Consider the following 25,167-nt stretch of genomic DNA (forward strand, 5'->3'; position numbering starts at 1 on the left):
ATCTGGACAGGAGCAGGTTGATTCCAGCTAACGTCTGACTTGTATTTCCTATTAATTATGATGCAGGCCATACTAAAATGCAAGTTGAACCAAATTAAATTGCTGTTCTACTGAGAAAAGCCATGCTTTCATATAGTTCCACTTCATATTGTAGTAGAGGTATTAAACAAAGGGTGGGGTGGATCCCCACACAGGAGGAAGGCAGTGCCACTTCATGAAGCCCAGAGCCCTCCCCTGTGGAATGAAGGAGTCTTCTAGATGTGGCAGGAGGAAGGTGCAGTGTCGGGGAGGCAGGGGTGGAGGCTGGGAGGTCCTTCCAGTCTGGAGGCAGCATCAAGGCACAGGGGTGTAGAGCATGTGGCTGCCCTGGTGGGTTTTTGGAGCTCTTGAGAATGTAGTAAAGTGAAAAACACTGAGCAGGGAGGCCAGGCTCAGGGAGGACAGAGCAGTGCCTCTGAGCCCCATGTGGATGGGGCAACACAGAGCTTCTGAGCAGGGGTGGGCTTGGGAACCAGGACTGAGGGCCATCAGGGGTCAGAGCTGGCAGGGCTTAATTAGGAAGGCAAGTAAAGGAAACAGGAAACCTGGAGGGGGCCGGCCAGATTGCTACAGTGTCCCCTTGCAGCAGGCCTCAGTAGCGGGCTACTGCCTCATCCCACAGGCCTCTTTCGGCTGGTTTGAAGGGGGCAGAGTGTGAACCCAGCATCTCCCCAGCCTGCACCTTCCACACATCCCAGCACACTCTTTGGTTTTACCTTGGTTTACCAAGAAGCTCTTAGGGCTGGGCTTTGTGAAGGGCTCCTCGGCCATGTTGGCATTTGAGGGTGACAAACAGCCATACCCTTTCCTGCTGGTTCTGAACCAATTGAGAGAAATATACTAGCTCTCTTGTTGGTATAGTGGGGTTGGACCTGAGATATGAATTTAGAGATTTACAGTGCCAGGTGCACCTTTACCAGAAGGCCAATGTCCTTATCAAATATTAAGGTCCATTTTGTGTTATATGTGTTTAAAGATACACTAGGTTTCTTTCTTTCTTTCTTTTTAGAGGAAGATTAGCCCTGAGCTAACATCTGTGTCCATCTTCCTCTATTTTATATGTGGGATGCCTGCCGTATAATGGCTTGATAAGCGGTACACAGGTCCGCGCCCAGGATCTGAACCAGTGAACCCTGGGCTGCCCAACCCGAGCGGATGAACTTAACTGCTGCACCACCGGGCTGGCCCCTTACACTAGATTTCTTTATCAAGTCAAAATCCAACACCCGGCCTTCCCTACCCCCTTCCTCTCACTCTCCCCAATGAAATGAATTTGTGTTTTTGCTATTGGTTAGTTTCAAAGAAAAATGTGATAGATTATAAATCACCCCTCCCCTCAATCAATTTCCTTGAAGCTCCTCCACTTTCCTTGGTTTCATGAGTTGATGCTTTAATTTCCAGGTTCCTTATCCATTCCCAGATTCTATGATCTTATGACTCTCTATCTCTCTAGTTCACTCTTTCTTTTTTCTTTTGACCACAAATTTCATGTCAGAATCAATCCTCTCAAGTGGTGTCCTTAATACATGGGGAATATTGGGCATTATACGTTGCGCTATGCTTTCGTGATCTTTCTTCAGGGAGAGGGGAGTTGAGACTAGAGGATTCCCTTAAGATCCGTCTAAGCCGAGGGGTCAATCAGAAGTGTGTTAGTGTGTGTGAGTGTGTGTTTATAAAAGCATCCACTTATTATTTAACTTTCATTTTAATTAGGTGAAGCTTCAAAAGTGTGACATATTTGAACTGAAAACCCTGAAGGAACCAATAGACTATTTGACTCTAGCTAACAACCCTGAGACTTTGGAAAAGATAGAAGGTTGTATGAAAATATGGATCAAACAGACAGAACAGGTAATTTTCAGAAACCAAACATCAGTTTCAGATGCCATGTTACTGAACAAGTGAATGGAAGAAGGTGTATCATATGCCATTCCCATATGCCTAAATATTTTTATCACAAGTCCCTAAAAAGTTGACAGGTTCAATGTGGTTTTAATTTATAGTCATTAGTAAAGAAGAGAGAGTAAGAATTCTAAGAGGTGAATGTAAGTGACTTTACATACTTATTTAACTAGAAGACTGAATGTCGCCAATTTTTTTCTCACGGTATAATTCACTTTGGTGAGAAACTGTAGAGGTACCAGGAGTTTTCCAATTCAGCATGTCCTCCAAAAGGGAGCTTTAGACTTAACTTTCAAAAAAAATATTTTCAGAAAAGTCCTAAGTGAAGGTGGACTTTGCATCAAAAATTAAGCACAATGAAAATTAACCAACTTAAGGCGTGGGGCCTTTCCAAGGTTATACTGCTGAGAGCTTATAGTAAGTGAACAGCCAAGGCTGAGGTCAGGTCCTCCAAAACTTCATTAAAGCTCCTTGCGTAAATAGTTTACAATTAGAACCAGGCAACTAAATTTTTGTTGAAGTAGTAAAAGGCTGTCATTTGAAGCATGCAAATGAATGAAAATATATCATGGTTCAAAAAACATAATTTACTTATTTCCTTACTTTTTTGCTTATGTATAACTTTCCTATCTCCAGTCCAACTCAATGGTTTATGGTTCTCCTGTGCATTTACAGGTCCTTGCTGAAAACAATCAGCTGCGGAAGGAAGCGGATGACCTTGGGCCCCGAGCAGAGCTGGAGCACTGGAAAAAAAGGCTATCCAAATTTAACTACCTTTTGGATCAATTAAAAAGCCCGGATGTGAAGGCTGTGTTGGCAGTGCTCGCTGCTGCCAAGTCAAAACTTCTGAAGGTTGTCAGCCATTTCTTTTTGCTTTACGAAATGGGAATGAAAATTCTCTATGTGTATTTTCATGTCATAGAGTAGTTAGGAACATAAATATGTTATTATAACTTTATGAAAAAAATTTAAGATTGGATAATATTGCCTTTTTATACTTTTGGATACTGTGGAAATAGCCTTTGAATTAAAGGTATTTGTTGGTGTATATATATGTATATGTATTATTAGAGGGCATTGCATATAATTAAGATGTAACATAATAACATAATTTTATATATATTATGAATTCAGACCAACAAGGAATAGTAATTAATGAAACTTACCTTAGCTATGTTTTTTTTAAGTCCTAGTATATTAGTTTTATATCGCTGTGTAACAAATTACCCCAAAACTTAGCAACTTAAAACACACATTTATTATCTCACAGTTTATGTATCAGGAATTTGGGTGCAGCTCAGCTGGGTGCCTCTGACTCTGGGTGCCTCAAGTCTCTCATGAAGTTGCAGTTGGGCTGTTGGCTCATCTGAAGACTCAGCTGGGGCAGGATCTGCTTCCAAGTTGTTCATGTGGTTGTTGCAGAATTTGATTTCTTGCTAACTATTGGCTGGAGGCTTCCTTCAGTTCTTTACCACATGGGCCTCTCCACAGGGTGGCCTCCAACATGGCAGCTGGCTTCCCTTAAAGGGAGTAAGTCAGAGAGTGCAAGAGAGCACCCCACATAGAAGCCATGGTCTTTGGTAAACTAATACCAGAACGGACATCCCCTCACTTTTGTCACATTCTATTTATTAGACGTGAGTTACTAGATTCAGCCCATGATCAAGGGCAGGGGATGACACAGGAACATGAATACCAGGAGTTCATGATCATTGGGGACCATTGTAGAGGCTGCCTACCACACCTGGCATTGGTGCCATAAAGACACGTTAGCTATTTGCATGGATGTTTCAATCTGTGAAAATAATTTAAATAATCAATAATAATCCATTTCAATGACTGTGCTTTAGATTTACCTTGTATCATTGCTCAAAGAAATATAATCATTCATTGGGTTACAGTTCATAAATATTAATAGGGGGACTTCCATGAAGTCAAATGAACATGTTAGCTTGTGCTAGATAATTTCCTTTCACTTCTCCCACTCTTAGATATCTTTCCATTTTGAAGTGTCTGGCTCATAGCACAGTCCCGGCATATGGTTGGCAGTTAATAAATAATTGCCATATTAATGGATGAACAGAAGTATAGGGTTATAAGGAAAAGGAGTTCAGATTAGAATGGAGGGAAGATAGAAAATATAGGGGTGAGGTACAAAGTGGATCCAGTAGCCTGTGGAGGAGAGAAGGTATGCGCTTAAAGGGAGGTGCTGCCCTCTTGATCCTCTGTCCTAGTTATTGAACAGATTTTGTAAGAGAAGGCCTTGAAGAGATGATTTTAAAGATATAGTCAAAAATTTTAAATTGCTCTTCAGTGTGGCAATGTCCTTCATCTCTCTGGATTCAGTTTTATGCAAGATGCACAGGACAAACTGAAGGTGTGACCCAAGTAACTTGTGGTGACTCTTAGCAGCTTTAAATTGGAAGTTCCTCTGTTAATAATTGCATGAAAATTGCTTTCCTGTGTTGTGCTTAGACTTGGCGGGAGACGGATATTCGAATCACTGACGCAGCTAACGAAGCGAAGGACAATGTCAAATATTTGTACACACTTGAAAAGTGCTGCGACCCCTTGTACAGCAACGACCCTGTGAGTTAAAGAGTTCTACTCCCTTAGTCTACTGATGGTCCTTTGATACTAGCCGAGTTGAATATGAGGTTTGGTTTGTTGATACTACAGCTTGTTGGAAAAGTCTTAGAAACCTCTTTTATTTTCAAGAAAATTGTATATATATACATGTCTATATTTCTATCCATCTATCTATCTATAGATCTATCTATCTATTGAAGGTGTATATGTCATGTTATATTTTAAAAACATTTATTGCATATTCCATTAAATATTGAAATTGACGTTCTGGACTATACTCAAAGAACTGTAGGAAGACTCATTGCTGTTTTTTCTTTATCTTTTAACTTTAGGAAATGCCTACTTTTATTTATTACAAAATGGACTGTTAACACCACCTCCTTGTCATTAACAGAAAGCTAATGCATTGAAACCATTCATTGCACTAACTGCATGCATTAACTGCATAGGAATAAACGATGCAAATAAAATTACCAATTAAATATATTTATGTAAAGTATTAGATAATATTTTAAAAATTTAAATAAAAATCTCTTAGTTAAATTTTATTCTAATGAAGATAAAATGATTAGACCTTAGAATTTTGCTGAACTTGGTAATTGTTTCCCTGAAAACTTTTGTGATGTCTTCCAGATATCCATGATTGATTCTATTCCTACACTTATCAATGCAATTAAAATGATCTATCGTATCTCTCATTACTATAACACCTCTGAGAAGATCACGTCTCTCTTTGTAAAGGTAGGTGCATGGTGTAGAGTCCATGGTCACTTATATTTCTTTACCAATGGTCAATTTTTTGATAATTAAAAATTACCGCATTAGCACAATTCAGTAACTATGTAGTCTACAATTTTAAAAAAGCTTAATCTCTCAAGAGAGATAGAATTAAGTTTATGTGAGAGGCTGATTCTAGCAAATCATAAAACATTATTTCTCAAAGTCATTATATTAATATATATTGTGTTATATAATAAAAATTAAAAAAGATTCTTTTTTGGATTTTCTTTTTCTATGTTATTTAACACATTATTTATTCCTATTGGGTAATTTTAATTAAGAAAAACTACATTTTACTGGCTACCTCCTGTTTCATATTTTATATGCCACTGTTTCAAATTTATTTGATGCCACAGTTGTTTACTTGATGTTATTAGAACAGTAATCATGGTAATAAAAGCCACTGCAATGTTCTAGTAATCCATAAAGCAATTATAATGATTTTGCCAAAAAACATAGCAATGTTTAAACCTTATGTCCTAATTCCTAAGTGTTTGTGGTGAGCACTATTGCTTTTCCCATTTTGAACATTCTCAAAAAAGTAAATGACTTTTTCACTACCAAGGCAAAAATATTAAATGTTGTATCAAGATAGAGGCATTTTCAACTCATCAGGACTTGTGTTGTGTGTAACTAATGCAGTAGGAGTCATGATTCTTCCTGGGAATAGGGACATCTAGCCTTGAGAGCTCAAGGGGAGACTTCCTTCTGGTCTCGTATTTAAGCAGAAAGGTGGGAAATCCACTAGATCCTTTCCCAACTTCTTCACACTTTAAAACTACACATTAGGGTCATAGGGGATATTCCCTGGGGAGACGTCTCAAGGCCAATATGCATTATTACTCTAGGTTTCACGTGTATTAATGCAAGCCTTGTTTTTGAACAAAATTGTGAAACTACCATCTACCTAAATTTCAAAAACATTTCATTATGGAAATTTTGAAGAGGTACAAAAGGAAAGAGAATTGTAACCTGAACCCTCGTGTACATATCATCCAGATTCAGCAACTATCAACACACGGCCAATCTCATCCCACTTACACTCCTGACCTTTTCACTGCAAATCCCAGCCACCATATCATTCCATGCATACAGCAGTCATCTAATTTTCCTTTTAATTTATAAAAAAGTCACCAAGAAAATTCTGAAGTTTTTTTAAAGTTGGGAGGGATGAATAAAATGTTAGAGGTTATTTGTATTAGCTTTAATTTTCTCTATTTCCTTCTCCTTTTGACATTTCTGCTACAGATCATGTGGCATGAAACGATCGGGGGGACAATCCTTTACGTGGCACTTAGAAACTGTGAGTTAAAATATAGAGCAAGCCACCTAAGGAGATGGGGGTAATTCAACAGCTTTTAGGTAGAGAAGTGAATCTTTTCGTGGTTGGTTAAGACTTTCATCCAGCATAAACAAGGTGCCCCGAATTGTTGATTTCCCATAGCACTTCTAACTCTGTGATTTCACAAATGATTTTGACAATACATGTGTGAAATCTACAAAAGTCGAACAAATAGAAGCAGAGAGTAGAATGATGGCTGCCAGGGGCTGGAGGGTGGGGCAAACGGGAGATGTTGGTGAAAGGGTACAAACGTTCAACTATAAGATGAATAAGTTCTGGGAATCTAGTGTACAGAATGATGATTATAGTTAATAATACTGTATTGTATACTTGCAAGTTGCTAGGAGAGCAGATCTTAAGTCCTCCCTACACGTGTGCGCATGCACACACTCACACACTCACACAGACACAAATGGTAACTGTGTGAGGTGACGGATGTGTTAATTAACTTGATTATGGTAATCATTTCACTGTCTATACGTATATCAAACCATCACATTGTATACCTTAAATATATACAATTTTTAATTGTCAATTATGCTTAAGTAAAGCTGGGGAAAAAAGGGTTAGTGCTTGATCATAGTTGCAATGGGAAAAAATAACCCCAAAGTTCCGGTTCACAGGCTGTCCACTCTGAGAGGTAGAAGAGTTAAGGACCCTCTGATCCACTTTATAGCTGATGGCTGTTTTATGTACATAACATGATTTTATTGGGAAACTTCAGGTGACCAATCAGATGATATCTGCATGTAAAGCTTATATTACCAACAATGGAACCGCTTCCATCTGGAGCCAGCCACAGGATGCTGTTGTGGAAAAAATATTATCTGCGATTAAACTTAAGCAGGTAATGGTCAGCCTAATGTTTAGATAACGTTTCATTATTTTTATGTTGTTTTTGCCAGTGCATCTTAAATTATTATCATTTTATTGGTTGTTAAGAAGATCAGTAATTCTTTACCATTAAGAAAATTGAATATTAATAAACCTTTCCAGAAAATTCATTCACTTATTCTACCCTCTTTGGGTGCCTACTATGTCCCAGCACCACACCAAGTACTGGAGATGCAAAGATGACTGAAATGAGGTAGTTTTCCCTAAGCTTCTTATAGACTAATAGGGAGATAGACATACAGTGAGACTGTTATTAACATGGTAGGACCAAGGTCGAAAGACTGCATCTTTGAGCTGCATCATGAATAATTAGAAATTTACTAGATTGGAGGATGGCAAAAGATGATATTCCAGGCTGATGGACGAGTAAATACCAAGGGATGAAGCTGTGAAAGGGCTTGCAATGATAATCCATCCTAAGTTTGCCATCACCTTTACTTAAGAGAATAAGGTTGATATCTTTGTTATGTTCCCTTTCTTATATTTTGCTTTTTTATTTTAAGGAATACCAGCACTGCTTTCACAAGACAAAACAAAAGCTTAAACAAGATCCAAATGAAAAACAATTTGAATTTAGTGAGATGTATATTTTTGGAAAGTTTGAAACTTTCCACCGACGCCTTGCCAAGATAATGGATATCTTTACAACATTCAGGACGTATTCAGTCCTGCAAGATTCTAAAATTGAAGGGCTGGAAGAAATGGTCACGAAATACCAGGTATTCTCCTTTAAATTTCTACTCTTATCCATAACTAAAACTTTAATGTTTTATGGAAATAACTGTACTTAGAATGATTCAAATAGTCCTTAATGTAAAATATAACCTCATCGCCCTTAAACAATAAAGAAATTCAATTAAATTTGTTTGAGAATTGTATAATGGTGCTAATATGTTCTTTTCAGGTGTGTGGTTATGAGAATGACTTCCCAATGGCCTAAAATTAATCCTCGTTAGTAAAAGCATTTTCATTAGTAGCGCAAGAAAAATGTTTAAATATGACATTATTTCATTTATTCATGCAAGAAATATTTAATGAAGCATATACTATGTGTCAGGCACTAGTTGGCACTGAGTTCTGAGTGGCAGCTGATTATTTCTGCATTTAAGCATTTTATTTGGACACATGTTAAAAAATAAAAGAGACTAGATTTTATTGTAGCTCTACCACTCCTAATTATTTTGACTTCTAACTGCTTCATCTTTTAAGGGTATACATGTGACTAATCCTGGTTTATAAAGTGGGCACAGTGATCTAATGATGTTTTGAAGATTTTTTAAAAACAATTTACAAACAAAATGTGTTTTAAATTCTTGATGGGGATGTAGTGAATTTTTTTCTTGTTTGGAGACAGTGACACTAAAACTTGAATTTGAAAAGGATCATATAATTTATTGCTATACAGTAGTTTTTGTACTCTAACAGTTTAGGCCAATATAAGGAGTCTTTTTCATTTCCTGAGTACACCAGATTTTGGAAGAGAAAAAGAGAAGACCTTTTTTATATAGCAGGAAACATTTTAGGTGGGCTGTGTGTAATCTGCAAGGGGGATAATCTATACTTTGAAATCGACAGTTTTTCAAGACAAAGAGAGAATATGTCCATTAATTTTTCAATTTGGAATTTATTTGTTTTCTATTCTTAATGAAAAATAACTTTGGAACATATTGCAAAGTTTATTTTTGAATGAGAAGTTGAGTTATATGTCTAAATGCAGATAAAAACCATTCTAACCTGATAAAAATACTGGGAGGAGAAACGGCTTTGAAATCTAACGTGAAATACTGATTAGAATGGATGTGCCAGAGGGAAGTGAGATAAAATGTAGATGGTTTGTGAAAGCATAAGGGGAGATTTTCGTGTATTAGTCCCAGTGTTGGAAGCTCAAAATGAAACTCGGGTTCCTTACACGGCTGTTACAAGGCCTGTCCACCCCTCCTGCCTCCTTACTGGCTCCTTTCTCCTCATTGCGTGTTCTCCAGACACAGGACAGGTCAGTTCGGCCCACTTTATGGCTTGCAGAGCTTCTTTTCTGCAAAGTTCTGCCCTTGGATCATCACATGGTTATTTCCTCCATGGGCGCCAGATGTTAATTTAAGCAACTGTCTCGATTAAGTTTTCCTTTGTCTCTGTTTCCCCTCAATCACTCGATGTCACATTACTCATTTTATCACTGTCTGAAATGATCCTGTTCATTTATTTGTGACTTACATACATTCTGACCCCTTTTCCCTACCAAGGATGTAAGTTTCCCGAGGGATGTTTGCTCTGTTCATTCCTGTATCTTCAGAGCTTCCTGGCACCTAGTAGGTGTGCAATAAATATCTGTCAAGTAAATGATTAAGTAGGTTGAGTTTGACTAGTTGGTTTAAAGGTCGTGATTAATCAGTTTATTCACTTAATTTAGTACTCTTAAGTGACCATTAAATCCAATCATACAGTAGAATTTTCTAAGGTCCCCAAATCTTTTTTTTTTGGTGAGGAAGGTTGGCTCTGAGCTAACATCTGTTGCCAATCTTCCTCTTGTAAGTGATTCTAGTTCTTCTATGTGGGATGCTACCACAGCATGGCTTGATGAGTGGTGTGTAGGTCTGTGCCCAGGATCTGAACCCACGAACCCTGGGCTGCCATAGCAGAGTGCACGAACTTAACCACTACCCCACAAGGCCAGCCCCCTCCCCAAATCTTTTTAATTACCCCATTGAAATGTAATGCAGCTTTCCCGTACTTCTTTTAGACATTTCATATAATACAATGGGTCATATTCTATATATACAACTTATAAATTGAACTCATTTTGTAGTTATATAGCATGAAAGTGTAGGTTGTTTTAACTAGTAAACTTAATTCACGAAGTTATGCAGTTTATACACTTTTGTCTGTTGAGAGATTTGAATTGATGGGTAAATGGAAATGACTTTGAAGAGGAGATTGTGGAAGGAGGGCTAACAGTCTTCATAAAAATTATATGCCTGTGTCAACAGTGTGGGCTCCCGAGTTTGAGAATGGCTTAGAATCTGGTTAAGAGTGATCACAGAGCATTATAGCTCATTATTCAGAGCAAACAAAACTTCAGATAATAGTATTTTCAAGGAGATAAGTTGCCTAATTTGTACTTTTGTAGTCACAGACTGCAGCTTTGCAGGGTGGGAAGAAGCAATTAATTCTAGAGATTCTTTAAGCGGTAGATTGTGGTTTGACATTTTATTTAAGATACTTGAGGCTTAGAAGATAGTATTTCATCTATAGATATTATAACCGTTTTCTCCCTCAGTTTGTGTTCTGTTAAAGTCTTATTTACTTTCTGAGGAGATTTAACCTTTTTAATAAAAAAATCTTTTAGTGCATTCTCCTCTGGGCTTCTTTTTTATTATTTCAGATGTGATTAGTAAGAAATTTTTAGAGAAAAGCACCTTTCTCACTTTTAAGATGTAGTTTTTATTTTATATTTTTCTTCAAAAATGCATAAAACCTCATGAAAATGCTTTCCAAATGATTTCTTTGAAGGCAGTAGGCAACGTTCTACTGCCTGGAATAAGCATTAAGCAATGTGAGTCATTAAAGAAATAAGGCTCCTTTTAAGTGGATTTTTTGAAAATGATTCTACAGGTTCTATGTTTAAAGGTCATTTTAATTAAGTAATGCAAGAATATTAAAATATTGTCTTATTTCTTTCATCGCTTTTCAGAGTATTGTTGCCACTATAAAGAAAAAGGACTATAATTTCTTAGACCAGCGGAAAATAGATTTTGACCAGGATTATGAAGAGTTTTGCAAGCAGACTAATGACCTTCATGTAGGTTGTATAATAAATTCCTGATGACAGTCGTGTGTTTATTTTTTCCGTATGTATAATGCTGCTAATCATTACCCATTCAGAGAGGAGAGACGTCTTCATCGTGGAGGTGACCGATAGCAACCTCAGCCTGTGTTTTGTGATTTCAGATTAATAATTGAAGGCTCTTTTTCATGGATTAAAGGGTCTTAAATATAGCTTTGGATAATGATCTGTAATCACAGACTTTTGCATGTCTTCCATTTTAGTTCTTAGAAAATTGACTTTCATCTTCTGTTGAAACGTAATGCTATTAGAATATAGAAATTTGTTACCATTTGTTTGTTACTTTATAGCAATGATTATGACCAGAGGTTGCCTAAGCAAACGGTCAGCAATGGCTGCAGATCCCAAAGGCAGGGCTGCAACTGGCCTTAGAAATAGCGGCACTAGGACTGACTCAGACTCTGGACCCCTTTCTCCCTTCCTTCTCTCGTTCCCCACCCCTACTCCTACTCACTATTACTGCTAGTACACAGACCAGCCATCCTGACCTCCAGTCCACATGAGCAGCGTATGGCCACCTTCAGCTGCTGAGAACATATCGGAGGACCAACCCCAGCTCTAAATGCCTAAGGAAGAGTTTGGGTTGGCCAGTTCTAGTGGGGTGCCTCACCCCAGGCATATCACTTGTGGGGTCATGTGGTAAAAGCAGGGGGATGGGACCCCCTCTGAGGTGGTTGGGAATGTTTGTATCGGAGAAGGGGAATCAAGGAGGGTGAGGTGGGGAGACAACCCAATAGATATTGACCATAATTCATATGCAGACTTCTTTTTATCCCAGTGAGGTGCAAAGTGTGCACCTTTCTGATTACAAAAGGAAAATGGCCATTCTGTTGCTTCTTTTCCAAAATTTTTGGTTTGAAATAAATTGGTATACCTCAAGGGGAAAAGACCTCTGAGGCATTTTTGGAGGGGTGCGTTCAATGGCAAAAGGAATCATCACAAAACTAGCTAATTCTATACATTAGGTTCTGATCTAAGCACGTTATAGGTGTTACTCCATTTAATTATCACAATAATCCTATTAAATTGGGTGTTCTTATTACTCTCATTTGTGGAGGAGGAAAAAGGTAAAGTGAGGTTCAGGGACTTGCCCAAAGTCACAAAGATAACAAGTAGTACAGTTGGGATTAAATGCAGGCATTCTGGCTCTAGGATTCAAGTTTTTAACTATTATGCTGTAAGACACTTTTCATTTGCTAGGACGATACAGTGCCTGCAATAATTTAAGCAGTGACCTCTTTTGGGGGCCAATTCAGACATAAGGACTTGATCTCTTGTTGGAAACTGATGGCCAGTGGCAGATCCTGATTCTCTGCTCCTTGGTCAGTGTTCATTTGTCAAGTCTTCATGTGTGTTTTCCATCAGTTTCTGATCACATGGTACTTCAGTAGATTATATGTGGAATATAGGTATTTGGTGAACACCTTGAGGGCAGGAATCGTATTCCTTCCTATCTGTGTCTTCAGGGCCTAGGGGAAGGCACTTTATATAAATGGAGAGCAAAGAATGTTGGCTGAGTTAATGTGTGAGTAATGAATTAATAAGAACAAGACTTATTGCAATTAAACAAGCACTTACTGTACATCAGTTATGTATTGAGCTCTATGCTGTGGGTTATGAATACAGAAATAAATTTAGTAGGTTTGCCCTCGAAGCTCACAGGCAGACAGAGGCAGACATGTGATATGATTGGAATATAAGTACATATATGTTAGAACAGAGTAATGAATATATCATTAAAAAAAAGACAAATAGTAGCTAAAATGACAAACTATGAAAGTATAATATTCTGATATTGCACCAGGAAGTAAGGATTCAAAGTGAAAAAGATAAAGTCCAGAGAAGTCCTAAAGAAACTTACAGGGAGGACAGGCCTCAGAATCTGAGAATTGCTACAACTCATACAGTAGGATGTGAACCTGGGAGGAAAATAATCCCGCACTTCTACTTACCCAGGATTAGGAAAGCCTTCAGAGAGAGGCTGTGCTTGATGCTAGAACGGTGTGTACGTTCTAAACGTAATGGAATGAGTGTGACGGAGAGACCTTTTCAAACCTGTGTCCACTTTTTATAATACCAAGAATATAATTTTATAATTGTTCTATGGCCTGGTTTTTAAGCATTAGTTATAGACATTGGTTCCTATTCTCCTTAATCTCTCTCTCTCTCTCTCTTTTTTAAATTCAACACTATTATTTATCTTATCTTCCATTTCAGAAATAGTCCACTTCTCTTTGGTTGGATGACTAGTTTTCCTTTGACTTCTTTGTCCCTTTTTCCATCCTCTTTCGCTTAACCAACCTTTCTACTCTCTCTCCTTTAAAGCACACACCCACTCTCATGAATTCAGCCCTTGTCTTTATAAAACAGGAGTAAAAATACTGACCTTCCTATGACCCTGGATGGAGTGAGTAGGGGGGATGAGTCTTGGCGAGGAAGAATGGAGAGGACCAGTAACTGTGGTATCTCCAAGATGAAAGGCTGGAGGGTGGGGGGGGGGGTACATGACTGATCTGAATTAGGATTGTGTTCAGGGCTCCACTGTCAAGGTGATTGGAACCTGGAAGCCTGTCCAGATTTAGGGTTCATGCTGGTACTAACAGGTCAAAGGGAGGCAGTACGTTGGAACCAGGTGGGCCATTGGAAGTCTAGAAGCCCACTGATTCCAGGAGGTAACGTAAGGCAGGACTTAGTAAAGGACAAGCTGTTAAGGTGGTAAACTGAGTTAAGAGAAAACTGAGTAGGAGCTGAGAGCCCAGATCTAACAAAAGGACTAGTATGAAGATTCCATGTCTGGACTCCAAAAGACTGTAAGAATGGACCAAAGGCTCAGAGAGAAAAGAAGACTAGTTTGAGGTTTTAGATGTTCATAGAGAACTCAACTTAGGCCTTTGTGAAGCCATAGGGTGGAAAGCAAAGAAAACCAGGTCCAGGTGTTGGGGCTCAGTAAAGATTTGCTGGTTTCTGATGTTAGAGGAGGGAATGGAAGCATCACCAATGTTCTAGTTGTGCATAGTTTATACACAGAGATTTCTTTATGTGGTGAAAACATCTGAGTGTTTATTTATGTAGGCTAACTGTACTGCTCTGTAGGGTGGGAAGATTTCTTGATCCTGGGATGTGGTGTTTACAGATGAAATAACATCACTTAAAAATATGTAAACATATACTTTTATATATACTTGTACATAAAGTGTACATATATAAAGTGTACATATATATATATACAAAATGTACATACGCTTTCAATAGAAGTAGCGAGAAGTACTGAAGGCAATATTATAATAGGCTTAGTGATCCTTCAACTTTTGGCTTTGGTGAATGGAGGAGGGAGAGTGCTACTTGCCTCCTAGATAGCGATGTCTTTTCCAGTGTAAAGTGTTTCTAGGGGTGTCCTGGATATTTCCGACTGGTTATCTTGTCAAATTACGTGTGTAAAATCAAGTTCATCCAGGTACTAATTCTGGCTGCATGTGCAGCTGGCTTCCGGATTTTATCACTGCAGGAATTAATGATCTCTTTAGAATTGCAGAGGCTCAAAACTTCTGTCTGGTAAATCGAGAAAAAAAAGATTGATTGGAACTTTACCTTGAAGCACAAAATAGAAAATAATGAAATAATGTTTTCTGCCTTTTATTTAATTCAATTTGGATTTTAATGACCACTCTGTGCTAAATCTTAGAATGAACAGAGAATAAGTCATGTACTTCATTTTTTGGTACAATTGTTTGGGAGGACAAAATTGTACAACAGGATAAGATGTGTGAGGCTCTCAGGACAACCCATAATGAAGTTCATTTTGGAAAATAGATTTGCGGGCTTTATGAAAGAGGTGTTTCTTAAAACTTTGATTATTATTATTATTTTTTTTTGCTGGGAAAGATTTGCTCTGAGCTAACATCTGTTACCAGTCTTTCTCTCTCTCTGTTTTTTTCTCCCTCTCCAAAGCCCCAGTACATAGCTGTATATCCTAGATGTAAGTCCTTCTAGTTCTTCTATGTGGGATGCCACCACAGCATGGCTACTGACAGACAAGTGGTGTGGTTCTGTGCCTGGGAACTTAACCCAGGCAGCTGAAGTGGAGCATGCCAAACTTTAACCGCTAGGCCATCAGGGCTGGCTCAAAACTTTGATATTTGAGTCATTCTTTTTGAATTTATCTTTTGAGGAGCTCTTTGTTTATTTTTCCTGTAGGGATCTCATGGCCCTGGAAGGGTTTCTATAGTGTGGTTTTGCACTCCTTCTGCTGGGGTCCTAGTGGTTTTGCCATCCCAGATAACTGTTCTATTAATTTCTTGGGTTAGACCCCTCTCATCTCATGTGCAGTAGAGACTCAGACCCCTTATCTAGCTGTGGCACAGGTAGATATCAGTTGCTCTAGGGCAGGGCACAGCAAACTCCCCCCACAGGTCAAATCCTGCCTTGCCTCTCTGTTTATGGATTGTCTGTGGCTGCCTTGGCACTGCCGTGGTTGGTGAGGAGTGAAACAGACCTATGTCCCATAAAGCTGAGGAGAGTTACTATCTTGCCCTTTACAGAGAAAGTGTGGAATCCTGCTCCAGGGAGCCTATTGTATTCACTCACAGCTCTAGGCTGATGGCAAGACCCTTTGTAGATGGAGTCCTTTAACCCCTCTTGGGTGGGCTGGAGAGCACTTCAAGGCCCTGGTTTTCTGCAGGGGTCTGTTCAGAGTGTTAGGACCCCACGGCTGCTCTACCCACATTGTGATAAAGCCCCCACCCCCTAGGCCCTGTATATGGCCCAGTACCCCTGGAACCTGCTGCGCCCCAAGCCCCATGACTGCTCTCGCTTTCCAGTCCCTCTTTCTTCTGGCTTCTGGGCATTTATCTTTCTTTCAAGCTCAGGTGAGTATTAAATTTTCTGTTATATTTTATCCTATATTATATGTGTTTGTAGAGAATGGGGGGCTATTTTATCTTGATACTAAACAGGACTTTTCGCAATGCTGATTCATTGTGCATAATCAGACTTTATTCTATTTTAGAATGAGATGCAGAAGTTTATGGATGGTACATTTGCAAAGATTCAAAACACAAATCAAGCTCTAAGTATGTTAAAGAAATTTGAAAGGTAAAGATTAGAAATGTTTTTCTAGGTTTTATTTTCTAAAATTGGGGTAATATGAACACAGTTTAGTTTATGTTATCATCATTATTTTTTCATATTCTAAAGGAAAGACAATCCTCTCTTGACAATCTGGATAACAAGGTCACAGTTTTTAAGTTCTTCAGAGGATTAAGAGTTTGTTTTATTTCCTCTTAGCTTTGAAGGACCTCGTGACTGCCTGTCATAATATTACTTAATGTTTAAGTAATTTGAAGAAATTCTTAACCAAGTTGCTAGTTTTGCCTAGATTTTGAGCAATGATATTATTTTTTAAAAAACCACTTTGTTGAGATATGATTGGTAGATCTATACAATTTTGATGTTTCTAACATACCAAATAAATATCTTATTCTCTTCCATTAGCATATGTTTTAAAATAAATCTTAAAAAAGATTGCTAGATATCTTCCCGTTAATTCAAACCTTTCACTTTTTAAAAAATCAGATTGAATATACCCAATCTTGGTATTGATGACAAATACCGGCGTGTCCTTGAAAACTATGGGGCTGACATTGATATGATCGCAAAGCTGTATACAAAGCAGAAATGCGATCCTCCTTTGGCTCGAGACCAGCCTCCCATTGCGGGGAAGATCCTGTGGGCCCGTCAGCTCTTCCACAGGATTCAGCAACCAATGCAGCTTTTCCAGCAGCACCCAACCGTGTTACGGACGGCTGAAGCCAAACCTGTGATTCGCAGTTACAACAGGGTGGCCAAGGTCCTCCTGGAGTTTGAGGTTCTCTACCACAGGGCGTGGCTTCAACAAGTGAGTCTCTCTTTTGTATTCTTCAAAGACGTGTCCATCGTCTAATCGGTGGGAAAGCCTCCGCTAGCGTTGGGCAGTTTTATTCCATAGAACGTTGGGTTTACAGGGGGTTAATAAGACAGGTTTGCTTGAATGTGGGTAATCAAAGAGTAGAATATGTCCATGAAGAAAAATAATGATTAATTTTGAAAATATATCATAAGCCAGGTAACATAAAATTATTTGTATTTAATTTACAAACTCCTGAGGGAGAAAATCCTGTTTATTGGTTCCTTTATCTGGTTGGTTAGGACTTTTTTCTTTTTTTTCTCCATTACATTCCTTAATGTGTCAGTAAACACTAGTATGTCTGTTAAACAAAATCTTAAATTTCCTTTGGCCATACTAGGTTAGTCAAATGACATTTAATACCCTGTCAATCTTTGTATTTCTTTGTAAATTGGCAGGAAGCATTTCGGAGGATAAAATTCAGCCTTACAAGGCCTTTAAAGTGGTATCACATTTTCCTGGTTCAATTTTTGGTGTCTGAGCTAATAACAGAGATGTCTCTGTAGTGATATGCATTGCTTTTCTAGATAACTGAAAACTGAGTTTAATAGGTTTCATGAAACTTTTATTAGGAAAAATAACTGAGTAAGCATGAAGGTATCAGGGAGCTAAATGGCTTCTGAGTAGTCACCATTATGCGGTATCCACTTATCTGTCACGTGTGAGAATCATGACCCATGCATTTTGTTGAAATTGACTGTGCAACATTACTAACAAAATGTGAAGGCCTTTTTCTGAAAATGAATTTAGGAGAAAGTGAGTGATCCCATGGTCTTTACTTTGAGAAGCTCAAGTCCATGGAAGAACACTTAATGATCCTCATTCCCAGAAATGGCCAAGCTAGAAAGCCTGTGTATGCATTGAACTTTCTAATAGCAATAATGTTGATCTCTTCTCACAGATTGAAGAAATTCACGTGGGTCTTGAGGCTTCTTTATTGGTGAAGGCTCCAGGCACGGGAGAATTGTTTGTAAACTTTGATCCTCAGATATTAACCTTATTTAGGGAAACAGAGTGCATGTTGCAGATGGGTCTGGAAGTTTCACCCTTTGCAGCTGCCCTTTTCCAGAAACGGGATATATACAAAAAGAACTTCAGTAACATGAAGGTATAGTACTTTCATTTTTTCCCCTTCCTGGCTATCCCCAGTTTGCATTAAAAAAATTCTGGTCGTGGTCCCTCTTGAGGAATAGAAAATTCCCAGGATGGCAGGAGTGGGGTGAGTAAAGGGGAGAGCGCCATGGAGTCAGGCTGTAGAGTTGGCCAGGTCATTACAGATCTCATAAACCAAGGTTATAAGTTTGAGTGCACCAGGAAGCCATAGGAGGAATTTGAGCAGGGGAAAAAGCATGATGTCTTTTATAATAAAAATCCTTCTTGCTGCTGAGTGGAGAATAGATTTTGAGGCGGCAACAGGGTCAGTGTAAAGACAGTTTGTAGGCTGTTGCACGGGTTTGGATGGAGATGTTGGTGGCTTGAACTAGGGTGGCAGCAGAATAGATCAGTGAATTAGAGAGTTATGTCAACAGGCAAGTTATGAGAGAACTTAAGGATAAGTCCTGTATTTTTGATGTGAGCAACTCACTGGATTACTCGAGGTAGGACTATTATATATTGCTGTGTAGGCTATATTCTGCACAGCTTGCTCAATAGCATGCAGTGGCTCTGAATGGAAGTTGCATTTATGGAGATGGCAAAGACTGGAACTAGTTTATTTTAGGAGACAGGAGGGAATCAATAGTTCCCATCTTCAGTATAAGATGATCTTTAGATATTCCAGTGGAGAAGTTGTCCATGTAGTTAGTCTGGAGTTGAATGGAGAAGTCAAAGTTCTGGCATACTTTGAGAGTTATCAGAATATAGTTGTTGTTTAATGTCATTGTTCTGGATGAGATCTCCAAGGAAGAAAATATAGATAAGGAAGAGTAAAAGGCCTAGACCAAACTCTGGGTTGCGCCAATCTTAACAAATCTGATAGAAGAGGATGAATATGCCAATAAAACTAAGGATTTGCCTTTGAGGTGGGAGGAAACCAAGTGTCAAGGAAGCCAAGAGTAAGTAAGGCCTCACAAGGGAGGCACTGGGCAGCAGTGACAAATACCGCCCAGAGGATGATCAAGATGAGGTCAGAGAGGCAGCCATGATACTTGACAACATGGAAACCATTGTTACAATTTCATAGTGCTTAACATCATGGGATAAGGCCAATAAGTCCATGCATTTGCATAATGCTTTACATTTTAAATCATTTTCATGTTCATTATTCCATTTTATCTTTTCTGCAACCATATTAGATAATTGGGACAGAATACTATTATGTTATTTTATAGATGACAAAGCCATGGCTTAGAGAAGTTGAATGACTTACCCAAGGTCTCATAGCTATTGGTGACAGAAGTAGGGCTAGAACCCAGACTTGTAGTCTACTGTTTTCTCACCCCTTCATGTTATATTAAAATGTTAATATTGGCAACGGACAGACGTTCTTCAAATGTAGGCTCTTCAAATACTAGTCAGCATGTTGGGATTCGCTTTTAGACTCTTCTTACATGTTAGGAAAATCCATTGGTAAATCTACATATTTACAAAGAAAATAGTATTTTTACTAAGAAACAAAATTTGTCAGGATATAAAATTGCTAATGATAATTTTGTCCACAGAATTGGTGTTTCAGTTACCTGTTGCCTGTGACAAACAATCCCAAAATGTAGTGGCTTAAAACCACCATTTCATTATATCTCATGATTTTATGATTAATGAATTTAAGCAAGGCTTGGCTAGATGATTCTTCTGTTCCCTGCGGCATTGATTAAGGTTATTTAGCTCAGCTGGCAGATGTTCTATCTGGAAAGTCTAGGATGGCCTCATTCTTATGTCTGATTCTTTGGTGGGGATGGCTGGAAGCTTTGCTCAGCTGGGACTAAGGACTGGGGTGTCCATGCGTGGCCTGCTAGTATGGAGGCCTCAGGGTAGTAGAATTTCTTATTTGGCAATTTAGGGTTCCAAGAGTGTGTGTTACAGTAAACAAGGAGGAGGCCTCATGACCTTTAGGACAGCCTCATATGCCTCACAGCATCACTTCTGTTGTAATCTATTGGGCTCCATAAGACCACTCAGATTCAAGAAGAAGGGACATACCCCATCCCATGAGGGAAGGAGGAGGGTCAAAGGATGTTTTAAAACCGCCACAGTTGTAAATGACAATTTGAGCAAGTAAATTATCATCTGGTTGACATTTATCATATCTTTGAGGTTGGAAGAGTTGAAGGTTCCTACCCAACATGAGTAGCTGGTAAGAGCAGATCTATTGGCAAGTTTGGGGGACCATCTCAGGTGTTGCAGAAGTATTGTGCTGACTATTTAACAGAGCTTTCAGGCTTCTACAGATACGCCAAAGTAGCTGAGAGCTTGTTTTCTTCATCTGTTCCTTGGAAGGCAGTTCAAATGAGAAAAGATGAGCCAGCATAGGCCAGTAGTTACGAGTATAGGTTCTGAAGCCAATTTGATGTGCATTCAAATCATTATTTTTTGGCAAATTACTTTACTCTTCTGAGCCTCAATTTCTCATTTATAAAATGGATGAATACTACTTCATAGGATTAAAGAACTAAGGTTGGAAGCAGAAGGCTAATTGTAAGAATTTCTTCCCAAATAGAATAAGTGATGGACATTGAAAAAAAGGTGAGCAGTGGAGAAAAGCTTTAGGAAATGTATAAGTAGCTGCTAATAGAACCATCAAATTTAGGCTTTTCCAAAGTGGCTTTCATGGAAATTGAAAGGATATATAGAAATTGTGTAAAAGTATTATAAGAAGAAAGGATTATGTGGCCCATTTGGGAAATGTTGGGTTTAACAAAATTCACAAAGTCCAGTGGGCTTCTTATTTCCTTTTGTAGTTTTCCAGAATCATTAATATTAACTAACTGTCCATGGGGGGAGACATTGTATACAGTGCTTTCCAAACTTGTCCATCCAGGGATCATTTTTCTTATAGGATTTCTTGAGGCTAGTATTTCAGGTAAAACACTTTGGGAAACATTAATCTAATGACAAAGTAATACCAACATGCACATTACAAATATGAGCTTAAAACAATAGTATTTAAGAAGTGCATTAAAGTTACTTTCTTATAATTAATAAATAGTGACATTAAAAGGTAGGCTGGAAGCTCTATTAGTCTTATTTAAAAATGGTAACATACGAGCAAAATACTGACACAGTTCAACATTATACAACAGGTAAATTTCAATAGGGTACTAGAATCCACGAGTTTCTGATAACAAATGCTCCTTCTGATAACAACTAATTAACTAATTAGAGAAATCTTGATTGATTATCTTCTATGTGCCTGGGACTGTTTCAGACAAAATTCTTGTCCTTATAGAACTTATATTCTAGTTGGGTAAGATAGGAAATAAGCAATGAACATTATAAATAGATAAATTATATAGTCTATTAGAAAGAGGTAGGTCCCATGGAAAAAATAGAGCAGGGCAAAGAGGAAAGAGTACATAGGTGGTTTTTGGTGATGGTTTACAATCTTAAATAGGTAGTCAGCATAGGCCTAATTGAGAAGGTGGCATTTAAGTAATTATTTGAAGGAGATGTGAAGGCCCTAAGGCTAAGGACCAGCAAGGAGGACAGTAGGGCAGGAGCAGGTTAGAGAGGAGAAGAGTGATTGGAGATGAGATCAGAGAAATAATAGGGACCAGACTGAATAGGTCTTTTCAGACTGACATAAGAACTTGCAGCCCGGAATGAGATGGGAAGCCATGTGGCCAGTAAGCAAAAGAAGAACATGATCTGACTTACATTTTGAAAGGATCTCTGTTGCTGCTAAGTTGAGTATAGGTTGTGGAGGGCGTGAGTGGAAGCTGGGAGACAATGGTAGACCATCACAATAATTTAAGTGAGTCAGTGATGGTGGGAGCAGTAGATATGGTAAGCAGGTCAGATGTAGGATCTCTTTTAAATGTGGAACAAGCAAGATATCCTGATGGATTGCACATGGGTGTGAGAGAAAGAGAGGGGTCAAGGATGACTGTAAGTTGGCCTGAGGACTCAAGAATGGCATTGCCATCAGTTGAGTTAGAGAATGCTATGGGCAGAGAAGGTTTGGAGTACAAACCAACTTTCAGTTTCGGACACATTAAGTTTGAAATGTCTGTTGTATGTTCAAGTGGAGATGTTGAGTAGGCTGTTGCCATATATGAATCTTGGCTTCAGGAGTGAGATCTGGGCTGGAAATGTAATTTTGTTTTTCTTTGGCATATGGATGACATTTAAAGCCATGACACTTGTTGACATCAACAGTGATTTTGGACTCCTTGTATACTTTGGGTCTTATGTCAACACTTGGTCTATAATCCTAGCAATGGGCTGAGGCAGACCTCTGGTGACTCTGACACTTTGAGTGATGTGTATGGTTCACAGGAAGTGCCCAGAGGAGCAGGAATCATGTGGTGCCAGTGTACAAAGTTGAGTGAATGCGCTTAGTGATGCACAGGCTAAGAAGGCACAAATAACATGACTTGACCTGGTTTAGAAAAGTCACTAAACCTCAGAACTTATCTCCCATTTTGGGCTGGATAGGGGGTGAGAAACTCTTACTTTTAAATTCTTTTTTCTCTCCTCCTCAGTTGTATTTTATTGGATTAGGAATTTGTATTTATAGAAAGATTTCTCATTTTCTGTTCTAATTTTGCTTTGGCCGCTCTACCTGCAAGGTTGCTGTTGGAGCCCTACATCCGGACCCTAAATAACAGTTATCCTTTTGGATAAAAAAATGAGCTATTAATAAATATTGAAAGTGCGATACTAACTGATTATTTAACCCCCATTTCATTGCAGATGATGCTTGCTGAATATCAGAGAGTGAAGTCAAAAATGCCTCTCACTATAGAGCAATTGATGGTCCCTCATTTGGCCAAAGTGGATGAAGCTCTCCAACCCGGCCTGGCTGCACTGACCTGGACGTCACTGAACATTGAGACGTACTTGAAAACCACTTTTGCAAAGATCAGTAAGTCTGTCTAAATGGTTATTATTTCTCAGTTTGAAAGGCTGAGTTCTTAATGTCTATTGTATAGTTTCTTATAGATATTGTGATATAAATAATGAAACAAGAAGTGTTATTCTTAAGCTGTTCCATAAGGAAGTTACCAAAATATATGAATTAATTAATTTCCTGGAAACAATATATGTTCACTATTTAATTTTATCCCCAGAGGTTAACTGCGTTTTAAAATTATGCTTATTGCTGGACATTAGAGTTTAAAGGATCTTTAGAGTCATTCAACTTTTTATACTAATAGGTTAGTGTGTTTTGAGACCCTCATTTGAAAGGTTGGAGATTTGGACAGAATAGAGTGCTGAACAACAGGATATATGGGAAAAGTTCAAGCAAACATTTTTCTTAATGAGGGATAGAATATGTTTTAAAATATATGTAAGGTGATATATTCCATAAAAGATGACTTCCCAGAATGTGTACAGGTATGTCACAAAGAAGGGGTCTGGGCTTGGGTGAGTCTGGGAAATCCAGGTTAAGCAAAGTCAGGCAGGTTTCTTTTCTGGAGGACTTCTCAGAGCCTTTAATATGCCACCGTTTGGTGGGTCTCTAAAAGTGGGCTCTTGTAGGTGGCATTTCCCAGAATTCCTTGACTGTCTTCTAGGAGAACATATTAATACCTTATAGAGCTTCCGTGGTGTGCAGTGGAACACAGTGTGGAGTGGGGTAATGGAGTGGTTTTTCTGGGAAGACTTAGACTGTCTCCTCTCTTACGCAGTGTCTTCCACTTTCTCTTCATGGTCCAATTTTCCCCACACTTTATAGACCAGAATAAGTCTCACTCCTGAGAAGCCCACTCGGACTATTCTACTGCCTGGGACCACTTCCTCCTGTGCCTCCTGTTGTTTTCCAATTGGGACCAGAGACTCTACATTTTGATTTCTTCCAATGGTTTAGTACAGTTCCATCTTTCTCCCCAAATTGACCACAAACGGCATGAAAATCAGGCTATTTCTTTTGTATTTTCTTGGGTGCATACTAGACACCCATACATTTATGGATTTATAGTTGCAATAGTTTTATTTAATTAGTCTCTTTCTGTGTCTTTACCTCCCTAACCCCATTCCTACCCTTTGATCCCATCACCTCATTTCTCGGGCACCCTTTCCTGGGCTACTTTTCTGGATATTTCTCACGATGCCTCCTTTTATCAGCCTTTTCTCCCTCTCCCCCTTTTTCTCCCTTTTCCTCTCCCTCTCTCTCTCTCTCTTTCTCTTTCTTCCTCAGGTCTTTCTCTTGGTCTTGTATTTGTGGCTGCTAAAGTAATACCTAGTCTATTTATAGCCTAAATTGTCAAGAGCTTATCTCATTGGTAGGTTTTCACTGTACTTTCCCAATAACTTAGAGCTCAGAAGGGCCCAGCTATTTAGTTTACCAGGTGCTGCATACTGAAGAATATTTGAGAGATACTGGATTGGGCATTGCAGTGGAGTAAGGGATTAACAGGTGAACCCTCCTGCCCTCTTTGTTTTGCTTCATAGGTTGGGGGCTGGATTCAAAGACAAATTATAAAAGCATCTTTAGATATGATAGAGATGTGTTTCAGGCTCATTACAATTTGAATGTCAAATAATATAAAATGCATGATCAGACAACCACAGCATTATAGGAGAGGAGACGATTGTAGAAATAATCTTAAATAAGATCTTCAATTTAAAGTTGGAAAACTATGATCCAGAGATGCCAAATGGCTTCTAATGTTGTATAGATGTAAGCAGTAAGGATGAGTCAAGCACTGTTCCCTTGCCTCTAAACCAATATTCTTTCCA

The 25,167-nt window shown here is 38.6% G+C and overlaps 1 protein-coding gene across 5 annotated transcripts in view; it reads left to right on the forward strand.

Annotated features, from left to right (window-relative positions):
* DNAH5 (dynein axonemal heavy chain 5) overlaps positions 1 to 25,167 on the forward strand; it is a 268,608-nt gene that overhangs the window by 69,109 nt on the left and 174,332 nt on the right. For 4 of the 5 annotated variants that reach the window (XM_044779484.2, XM_070519860.1, XM_070519859.1 and 1 more), the window contains 11 exons: positions 1,753 to 1,890; positions 2,617 to 2,793; positions 4,417 to 4,530; positions 5,164 to 5,271; positions 7,377 to 7,499; positions 8,050 to 8,265; positions 11,235 to 11,342; positions 16,393 to 16,478; positions 16,959 to 17,280; positions 18,230 to 18,436; positions 23,179 to 23,350. In XM_044779484.2, coding sequence (XP_044635419.2) covers positions 1,753 to 1,890; positions 2,617 to 2,793; positions 4,417 to 4,530; positions 5,164 to 5,271; positions 7,377 to 7,499; positions 8,050 to 8,265; positions 11,235 to 11,342; positions 16,393 to 16,478; positions 16,959 to 17,280; positions 18,230 to 18,436; positions 23,179 to 23,350 — 1,771 coding nt within the window. Of the gene's footprint in view, positions 1 to 1,752; positions 1,891 to 2,616; positions 2,794 to 4,416; positions 4,531 to 5,163; positions 5,272 to 6,558; positions 6,614 to 7,376; positions 7,500 to 8,049; positions 8,266 to 11,234; positions 11,343 to 16,392; positions 16,479 to 16,958; positions 17,281 to 18,229; positions 18,437 to 23,178; positions 23,351 to 25,167 lie in introns of those variants that run through there. The other variant, XM_070519862.1, reaches the window with a different exon arrangement.

This window comes from Equus asinus, chromosome 10 (assembly GCF_041296235.1).
Source record: "Equus asinus isolate D_3611 breed Donkey chromosome 10, EquAss-T2T_v2, whole genome shotgun sequence".
Classification (NCBI taxonomy): domain Eukaryota; kingdom Metazoa; phylum Chordata; class Mammalia; order Perissodactyla; family Equidae; genus Equus; species Equus asinus.